Here is a 10,548-nt window from a genome sequence, read left to right on the forward strand (position 1 = left end):
TTTTTTTACAATCTATCAAAACACACTTGGTGGGCAAACTGTCAAGTGACAAAAATTTGATGAATTCTTTCTTGTAGTGTGCATGAGAAAAACATGCCCAACCTGTTTGGATAGAGTGTAGCCCTAGTTGATGTTAGCATAGAAGCTAACAGGTATATAAAGATTCAAAAATAACATATCCTCTGGAACAGATTCGGTATGTGAACTTAAACCATTACTACCTTCAAAATGTATTCCTGAAAATGATTTTTTTTTTTTAATGTCCTGCATCCCTGCATTTTTTCTCTCCTTTCAGCTTAGGATGACGGTAACAGTATCCTCACTTCAGTAACACGTTACATTGCATACAACAAGCTAATACGACGCATTAGTTAACTAACGTTTAATGATAGCATTATGGTTTTCAACACCTTGCTAATATTAGATGCGTTAGCCCCAAAAATTATGAAAGACTGAAGATGACGACATTGCTTGTTATTGCACAGCTTTGTTGAATACACAAATATGACTGGTCTGTCACAGCATTCCAGTTTTTTTTTGTATAGCAGACGGTTGCCATTGACCGAGTTCTGATCATGAGGACCATTTTTAAAGCAATAAAATCATTTTTAAATCAATATCCGTGCTCATATGGCGCTCATAATGCTGATCAGTGGATGACAAATTGAAGAGGAAATGGGGAGAGATCAACACTCCAGCTCGTAAAATGGTCACGAAAAAGGCTACAGTGCAAACAGAGCATTTGTTAGCTCCATGGTTAGCTAACACTCACTTGGGCGACCTAGCTTCTGTGGGAGAGACATGGTCATCAGCGGTCACCTTAGGGGTCCCTGCGTCATCAGCGGTCACCTTAGGGGTTTCCTGCGTCATCAGCGGTCACCTTAGGGGTTTCCTGCGTCATCAGCGGTAACCTTAGGGGTCCCTGCGTCATCAGCGGTCAACTTAGGGGTCCCTGCGTCATCCCGGTCAACTAGGGGTTTCCTGCGTCATCAGCGGTCACCTTAGGGGTTTCCTGCGTCATCAGTGGTAACCTTAGGGGTCCCTGCGTCATCAGCGGTCACCTTAGGGGTTTCCTGCGTCATCAGTGGTAACCTAAGGGGTCCCTGCGTCATCAGTGGTAACCTTAGGTGTCCCAGCGTCATCAGTGGTAACTTCAGGGGTCCCACTGTCATCAGCAGGCAACCTCTGTATGAGCACTGATCCCCCACAGAAGCCCGGCTCAAGCAGCGTGCAGTGCTTAGCGGCGGGAAGTTGTCAGCGATCAGCCAGCCAGCGAGACATGAACAGAGTTTCAATAAACCCTTCTCATTCCCAGGTCGTCCAGTAGCATCGTCAATAAAATGTTTTTTAAATGAATATTCTGTGTCAAACTGTTGATTTCTTTAGTAAGTAGCCGTGTGATAAGCGGGCTAGTGATGGCCAAACGAAGCTTCATGAACCAGTGTCTTTATTTTCTGAGCCCACTAGATGGTGCTCTTGGTTTTAAGAGAAAGACCTAAGGCATTGCAATTCACTATGTTCTCAACCAATTGTGGAACAGAGAGTTCCATCTAGTGGGCTCAGAAAATAAAGACACTGGTTCACGAAGCTTCATTTGGCCATCACTAAAGCGGGCTACTGTAGCTCGAGTTGGTCATCATTGCGATTCGACTGTGCTGTATCACCCTGCCTGGGTTCTAATTCCTAATAATGACCGACTTGCTCTCCATTATCAAATATTTAGAACTCACTTTCTGTGTGGCTTTCATACCGATTGGATTTGATTTCACCAGCAAATACTCCTACTGACGATTAGCTTTTTTGCACAACATTACGGTCAGTAAGTGGAACCCACAGAAGTTGTAATTACAGCCTTTAAGTTTGGAATTTCCAACTATGAAGGGAACATAAGGTTTACGTCCAGTGGGGGTGAGGATGCAGGAGATTTGCTGGGGAGTTCAGGTTTCTCTGGCTGGTTTTTATTTGACTCTTATTTTTGTATCACCACTTCCTGTGGTGCAGACTTTCCACCATACTGACAGCAGGATTTCATTTGGGCAAATGTCCAGGCTGGTTGTAGCTTTACTTTATAATTTAGTGTGACAAGCTGGATTTGTTTTGTCTTTTTTTGGGAGATGTTTGACAAAATAATATAGGGTTATTTTTTTTTTCCCATCATAAGCCTGTAACAGAGGAGTTCACGAAAAAGGACATCTGTCAAACCAATCAGCAATACGTTCTAAAACAACACAGCATGCATCACACAACAAGAAAATAAAGCGACATTAAATAATATACTTTTAGATTAAAAATGGGGTTATTCTTGGCCTCACTCTACCAGTTGGCGCATTTAAGCACTCCATTTTAATTTAATTTCCTAACATTTTAGTCATATTTTTGCAGTTCAATGGAGAGGATTAGTGTAAAACTTTATATGTCCGCCTGGGTGGTTTCGCTACACACAGAAAAGAGTCAGAGGAAAGAAAATTGGACACGCACATCATGATGTGGGAGTTTCATAAAACATATTGACTGAGCTCCTAAGTCAAATGAACAACCAAGCATGGGACAGTCCACACCCTCCAGGCTCTCTGCTGTGGCGTCAGGGTCATCCTGGGTCTGGCAGTGGGGGGAGAGACAGAGTTTAGAATAAGGCTGACTGGGCGAGTGACCTCAAACACAGCTCTCCCTGTGAAATTCCACCGTCAATAGGGGCTTTTTCCAGGCCCGGTGCACCACAACCCTCCGGAGACCCTGTGTTTGCAGAGACTGAGAAAGAGACAGAGTTGCAGTGCCTTAAGTTCACTGGCCGAGTACTGAGAAGAAATTAGTTGTTACAAAATGTGCAGCATGACAGTAACAATGGGCGGGACTTTCACAGTACTGTACCGGAAAGGAAATGCCTCCAATGGCTATTTATTTAGAAAATGCCACATCAAATATAGATTTTTAAAGATTACTTTTTTGGGCATTTTCAGGCCTTTATTTTTACAGGACGGATAAAAACATGAAAGGGGGGAATGACACGCAGCAAAGGGCCGCAGGTTGGAGTCGAAGCCCGGGGCCGATGCGTTGAGGAGTAAACCTCATTTTATATATATATATATATATATATATATATATATATATATATATATATATATATATATATATATATGTGTGCGCCTGGTCTACCAATTGAGCTAACCCGGCCACCACTTAAAATATTAAATGAAGTTAACGGTTCACACAATACAGTTACATGAGCTATTTAAATTAGCTCTATACATGGTGACATGTAATTTGCTCTTACCAAGGTATCACCACGTGTCCATAGCTGTCCCTGCAAATCGGTCCTAAAACATTCCGGTTAGGTGGTAAACTCATTCTCTGTAAAACCTTAACAATCTTTGCCCAAAAGAACCAAGCAGGCCTGCCTTTTTGCACGATCAAAATTTTCTCGCCAGCTAGCTTGCTAGCTCTAAGTTTGTCGTTTTTTCCCCGAGGCGAACAGATTTTGAGAACGCGCCACACAGAGCGGAAGGAGAGGGACAAAATCTGTCTGGACATCCGCCGGACACCACGTAATTATCCTGGAAATGTACTTCTGTTGATCCAGACTACCTTCCCACAAATGCTGTTTGATTACAGGTGGCTGCTGGGAAATGCAGTGCTGGAACATACTTGATGTAAGGCTTCTGCCTTAGGAAGGGGACGTCCCAGATAAAACTACTGTGAATGTTGAGGGTTGTTGAATCCTGTGCGTGACTAACACATGCAGCCCACAGCTTTCTAACCATTTATGTGCCAATAAAGTCAACTGTAACTGCAACTACCATGTCCACACCCTTATTTTGAAAGGCATTTTGGGAAATGTAGGATACATTTTCTGAGCTAATTTGCTATAATTCACTTAATAAACCCTGTAGAGAAAATGTGTCATTTTGAAAAACAACTTTTTCCCGTGGTCCATAGTTTCCCCCTCTCAGGTTGGGCAACATTGCTTTCAAGAAACACACATATTGTAAATCATCTGTTTAATGACTCAATATGTCACAGGTTAAAACCAAACAAAGCAGTGTGTGTTCACCTCCCTGTCTACACTCAGTATTTACACAGGAGCAGGGCACCATCTTGTGGTAAAGATACATTTCTTTCTCTTACATGGAGACTTGCAGGAGAAGGGATTCAAACAAACTAAATCAGATTTTTGCCACTTTTAAAAACTTATTTCAGATTCCTTTGTTCAGGAAGAAGGAGAATTAGTACAAGACCATCCATTTTTCACACTAAATTTTATTCAACGGTTTAAAAAGATTGAAAACAAAATCAGCATATAAATGAACGCACAATAAATTGTTGTTGCTATTCATCATCAAGGAATCTCCATGTCATGACTAATATACAGACACATTTTATTGGACATTTTCATAAACAATGTTTGAGATTTCTCTTTTGAGTGCTTTATGGCTGTTTTTTGTGTGAAAGCTTTATTTACCTGCAATACCTTCCAGGAAAATGAGTTCTTAAAGAAGAGCAGGGATGTTTGAAATGGTACTGGTAGTCATGTAAGTATAAAATAAATATTCCTGGCCTATTATGGCTTTTATAACCAGCTTAATAACAGACTTCCAATGCAATTCAGTTCCACCCGTGTAACGTTAAAGAAAGTCAAGTATTACATGTGTTCAGAAGTGCGGACATGTGCAAACGTTCTAATGAGGGCAGGACAACGTGTGTCATCTTGATTGGTGTCGGTTTGCATTGCTCCTGACTGTGGAAAACATTAGAATACTAAAACCGATGTATGAGTGGGATGCGAGGAAATGAGCAGAAGCTCTGCAAAAAGCTAGTGAGTGGACTTTGAGGTTTTAATTATTTGTCAAAATCTTAGAAATGCTTTGTTTTTCATACATTGTCTCCTCCAAATGCCCGGAATTTTCATTAGTGCCTTGTGCACAACTTTTACCACCTTTCCCTGCCACTACTCCCAAAAAAGAATGTAAAAGGTGCTAAACTTCCTGTGAATCTTCACAATTTTCCTAAATTAAGAGGCGTAACCTGCAGGCTGTGCCAGGCAATGGGCTTAATCTTTAATTTTAGAAAACCAAAAAAAAAACTGAGGTGGAATTGCTGGAGACACACTGTAGTGCAATTCATAGCTTTAGGGGAGCTAAATCAACACAAGTGCTATGGTGTATCCTTAGCTTAGAAGGCTGACAAATGAACAGATGAGAGAAGAATAACGATCTTAGATGTGATATGCTAAAGTAGCCCTTCAGGCTCTTCTCACACGTGAGAAAGTACTTGGAGTTCCATCTGGCTACTTCAGATATTATTTTGATCATCAGCATTTGCTACGGTTTTCTTAAGCTGACTGTTCATAGTGGAGACATCTTATCTATTTAATAACACATTAAAGGGAAACACATTATTTTGTTTGTATGCCCTTCCCTTATTAAATCAGAGATCTCTCAATATGGAGTGACATTCTGTGTGGAATTGCTAGTGGTAAAAGGGATTGATTTTGGAAAATGCTACAACCCTCCATGAGAGGATTCCTTTTGGAGTTGTCTGAAAGTGGCAAACTAAGGGACACTTTAAGTCCCTTAAGCCCGTTTCCATTGTTGGGATGTGTTGCATGTTGTAGTGTTAGAAAATGAGTTGAAACTCGGGATGGATAGTGATATGAGGACAAACACTCAGCTCACTCCAGCAAGGACACTGCAACATGAGGCGCTATCGATACAGAGCTCCCCCCACCCCCAGGGTGACAGCGGAGACGTGCAGAGCCGCTTGCTAAATGGACACAAGGTGAGAGAAAAGTTGTGAAGGAGTTTTTAATGTTTCGATATTTACTCTGAGAACGATGAGAGTCCATCTGAAGACGACAGCTTGGATATACATTTCAAAAGTGACAAACATGACCTATATTGACTGATGCATCTGATTATCTGACACAGGCGTCAGATTACAGCAGGCGTGCACCTGTAGATTGACAATTCTTTAACAATACTCGTAGCTGGTGCTCTATTAAATCTGTAGAGTCTGAAAAAGGAAACAAATGATATGAGGTCTATTATATTGCACATACAGAGAAAAATGCTTATTCAAGTTTACAAAATATTTCCAGAAAAAAAACAAATTGGTAAAAGGAAAGAAAATTAAAAAGGTTTGCCCGATTAGCCTCAAGGCTGAAACTTTTTTTTTTTTTTTTTTTATTTAAAATATAACATATCATTGATTGGGTGAGCTGTGGCTCAGTTAGGTTTCACTCTGATGGTTTTAAATATTCTTCTAAGACAGAAGCAGTGAATGAAACTGTGTGTGTGTGTGTGTGTGTGTGTGTGTGTGTGTGTGTGTGTGTGTGTAGTAGAGGACACATTCACAAGACAGGTCTTGATTCTTAACTCTTAATTGCCTGAATATCTATTCTGGGATGAAACCCAACGTGACCTGGAAGTGACAGTCAGGCCAAGAAGCGGAGCAGGGACTTTTGCATCTTTGCTGCTCCACTCATTGGGACACACGTGGTTTGAATTCTCATCTTTGAAATTTCTAGTAGGTTGTGCAATTTCAAAAACTTCCTCAGCCAATGAGGTCATGTTTTCAGTTTGCTTGTCCGTTAGTTAAGGATTACAAAAAAACACTACTTGGCCCAATTTCCATTAAAAACTTGTTGAAAGGGTGCCGAATAGACCAAGGAAGAACCAATTACATTTTTGAGCGGATCCTAATCCCAGAGACCATACAAAAACACAAACGGATGGACATGTGGTGCCGGAATGATAGGAGAAAAGTAGTTCCCCAAAATTCACGTGACACACCCTCTCAAATCCTAATGTTAAACGACAGACCACCGCCTTGACGTTCTTGCTTGCATTCTCCGAGTGCCCTTATATTTATTTTGAAAAGGATTCCCAAACCAATATAAAAATCAAGTGGCCAATATATAGGGAGGCTGTACTCAATATTCAGAAAAAAACGACCGTTCCCCCAACTCGTCAAATACAGATGCTTTGTCATGGCCCTCGCGTCTGATAGCAACGCACAAGGCACTCCCGTGCACTAATGTGCTCGATTTACAACACACGCAGAGGGAGTGGGACTCCATTCTCTGCTCAGGACGCCATTACTCCGCTATTTCTTTCCATAGAAAATGTTTGTTTACTGCTATTTTAGTGTTTAAAACACTGAGTACAGCCCCTTTGGGAAAAAAATAAAATAATTAAAGATTCTCAAGAGCTGTCATTTTGCAGATTGAAATATTCAGGTCAAAAAGTCTAGTTGCTCAAGTTTAATTTAAACTGGAACATTCCCGCTACCAAAGAGCCCGAATGGAGCCGATCCCACTCTGTCCTTTCAGCTTACTTTCTTTCAGTCCTGCAAGCAAAGTTCAAATGGAACTGGACACAAACACTGCTCATAAAAGCTGCCACGTGCTCTAACGTACATGTGATTTCAGAGTTCAGATAAATGCTCGGATTGCTTACATATGATCCATGGGAGCAAGAAACTAAATGCAGCTGGGATTGCTATTCACAGTGCTTAGACAAAAACTGGATGAGTCACATTTGATGGGGAAATATCTGAGCTGCAGCGTGAACGTCGCCACAGTGTTTTACCACGCACACTGTCAGGCCTAACGGGAACTTCAACCGCGAAGCTAGCAGCATGAATTTCAAGGCAGTTTTTGTTTGTGCCTGACATGTTTCTGTCCTCTGGCAGCCACTGTGGTTGGTGACAAACCTGGCGGAACAATGATCAGAGTCACTGTAGCTGTACTTTGATATACACATGCTAAAGGCAGGTTGTGCGCAGCGTCAACCGGAGGAACAGGCTAAATGGCTTGTTCAAAGACAATGTTTCTTCACCTGTTTTGTAAGAGATTATTCTTTATCTAGGCAATGTTACATGCCCCCACTTCCTTACCTGGAGAAGTCACCTAACTAAAAATTACCCGGAGGAGCTGTACGTGAGAATGCAAATGTCCAAATCAGTTGGACCGGACATTAAACCAACTTTAAATTGCCAGCTCCCTCGTAGAAAGTCGGTGTAATGTCTAAACTCCACTCCAGTGAGTGGCAGTGTTAATGACATTTCTATCATGGGGCTTGCACAAAACTGGATCAGTTTGAGTGTGTTAGGGCAGACTCCTTAATCATACCACAAGTTTGGGGGACGGCAAGAGACTCCGACCGACAGCAGAGTATTGCCAGTAAGCGAGAGCACATGACACGACAATCTGCTGTTGTGTGCTGCATGTGCAAAAACGTTGGACATTGTCTGTGCCTAATTCGGTGGTCATTAACATTCATATGATGATACTGCTTACTTTTAAAAATAAAATTCCTCAGCTCTCAACAATCCCACATATGAAACAGTAGGCAGCCATTTCTGGCAAACAAGCTCACACAAGCCGTCTGAATGCTCGTGAAGAAATGTCCAATGTGACAGATATATAGATTTTTTTTGAACTTATTGGACCACATCAAGCATAAAAAGGCGGATGAATACTGGATTTACATTCATCAGGTGGTGAAAACAAAAGGGACAACAAGCCCTGAGGAACTGAACGGACTACATCATGGCTGTGTTGCTGCCCCCTACTGGTCTGGGGGTTAGAAAGTGGTCAATAATGCAGCTTTTAAGACAATAATTTGTGCATGGGAATTTATCGTTCCCAAAACGATAGGACAGGATTGACTGCAAAGCTATGACCGGGAAAACAGTCTCGTCTCTGTGACCTATGTCAAAGGAAAGTTATATGGGACACGGACACACACACACACGGACACACACACGGACACACACACGGACACACACTTTTGTCTGCAAGATTCGTGAAATCATTAAAACAAAAGGCAGCAGTTATAGCTGGGATCGATGTAAGAGTTCCTGAATTTAAAAAAATACAGAAGGCTTAGCCTAGCGGTACAACTAGCGTCTGCGGACATTTAACCCTTTTTTGTTTCATCTTGTAGAAGGCACACAAACTACCACAAAAGTATAGTAATAATCTTCAAATGTGCAAAAAAAGCTCAGTTTACATTATTTCCTCAATAAAAGAGAAAGAAAGGGGGAGGGGGTTCTGTATGTCACTCTCTGCCTCCCCCTCCTCTTTCTGTGGAGGAGAATAGGGATTGGGGTGCAGAGTCCATGTGCGTCATAGTAGAAATGTGCTTTAGAACCAACCCAAACACCTCTGCATTTCTTCCATTGGCACTTAGTGTTAGTGCAGATTAAAAAAGAGGCAGAGGCAAGTCCGCATGTGCCGAACAATGTGCACATTTTATCTGTGGTTGACAAGTCCTGCTTTTACTTGGAGATAAGGGGACGAGGATCTTCAGAGTTGGTGTGGTGACTGGATTTACTTAAAGAACAAGCCAGCAGACCCCAAGAATGATACAATGACACATAGTAGGTGAAATAAAGCAGCACTTTTGAGTTTCTCCCTCATGTTTTTACTACAAAAGTAGTGTTGTACCTCCACAGTACAATTTAATTTCAATAACAGAAACGGTTCTCAGAAAGCATAAGTTATCTAAAAAAGGAGGCACCTCTGGTCCTTTAAGGGTCTTCCACCCACCTCACTACCCGCTGCACCCTCTCTCCCTCCATCTATCTATCCTCTGGGTCCCCGGGTAATTCAGACACAGGCGAGGAGGTGGTGGCTGGCAGCTTCGGGGCTCGGAGGGCCTGCGGCTTGACGATGACCTGGATGACAAAGTCCTTCTGGATCTTAGTGTCCTGCAGCCGCGTCTTGTCCGTGAGCAGCTTCCCGGAGAAGAACCAGCGCTGGTGGGCGCTGTCGATGTCCTCCTGGGCCTGCAGCTGCTTCTTCAGTAGCCCTATGGTGTCCCCCATGCTGGCGCTGAGGCGCAGGTCCGTGCCCGTAGACAATCGTACCTAAGGCCAAACAGGAAGTGTGAAAATAAACACCGGCAAAAAGAGACAAGTGAAATTTGTCTAGATGTATTGTCTCCAGAACTTTTGTTTTGTTAAAGAAGGAAAAGAAAGTCGCAATACATATATTGAATCCGCACCCATTTATTGTGACAGAATCAAATCGGGACCAAGTTACAAAGACATATGAGAGCCAAAACAGAGAATAATGGGTGGGTTACCTATAAATAATCTTGTTGATGACCATTTTAACAAATACATTCCATTTGTTGGAGGAGCGGGCAAATATAATTCAAAGAATAAAACTCCAAATAAAAATTGAAAAAAAAAAGAAAGAAAAAAGTCTTTTAGGAGCAATGTTTGTCATGGTACCTTGAGCTGGAACTCCTTCTTGGGTGCTACTGGGGTGTCGGGGCTATCGCTGGGGTCGTCGTCGCTGCGCTCTGAGATGAGGTTGACGGGTGGAGCCAGGCAGTAGACAGGTAGCTGGTAGCGGTTCCCCAGTTCGTCGTAACACTCGGCGAGAGAACCTGGAGAGGGGTGTCCAAAAAAACCGGACATGTTGTTTCAACCTGTTGATGTCCACGTCTTTGATAATGTTAAAAAGTAGCTGTGTTTCTCCTTCTTATCGGGTCTGCCGCCTTGCAAACTGTTGGCTGGTTGGTCTGTGTACAGCAACCATAG

The 10,548-nt window shown here is 42.2% G+C and overlaps 1 protein-coding gene and 1 long non-coding RNA gene across 3 annotated transcripts in view; both read right to left on the reverse strand.

Moving 5' to 3' along the window:
* The window catches only part of LOC116671781 (uncharacterized), a 15,364-nt gene extending 14,975 nt beyond the window's left edge, over window positions 1-389 (reverse strand). The window contains exon 1 of the long non-coding RNA XR_004327362.1: window positions 377-389. This is a non-coding gene — a long non-coding RNA (uncharacterized LOC116671781). The remainder of the gene's footprint in view (window positions 1-376) is intronic.
* A 3,849-nt stretch (window positions 390-4,238) lies between these two features.
* Window positions 4,239-10,548, reverse strand: part of ubtd1b (ubiquitin domain containing 1b) — a 19,459-nt gene continuing 13,149 nt past the window's right edge. For both annotated transcript variants that reach the window (XM_032503274.1, XM_032503273.1), the window contains 2 exons: window positions 10,237-10,394; window positions 4,239-9,867 (listed from right to left, as the gene is read on the reverse strand). In XM_032503274.1, the coding sequence (XP_032359165.1) occupies window positions 9,580-9,867; window positions 10,237-10,394 (446 nt within the window). In that variant the 3' untranslated portion in view covers window positions 4,239-9,579. The remainder of the gene's footprint in view (window positions 9,868-10,236; window positions 10,395-10,548) is intronic.

The sequence above is a fragment of the Etheostoma spectabile genome, chromosome 21 (assembly GCF_008692095.1).
Source record: "Etheostoma spectabile isolate EspeVRDwgs_2016 chromosome 21, UIUC_Espe_1.0, whole genome shotgun sequence".
NCBI classification, from domain to species: domain Eukaryota; kingdom Metazoa; phylum Chordata; class Actinopteri; order Perciformes; family Percidae; genus Etheostoma; species Etheostoma spectabile.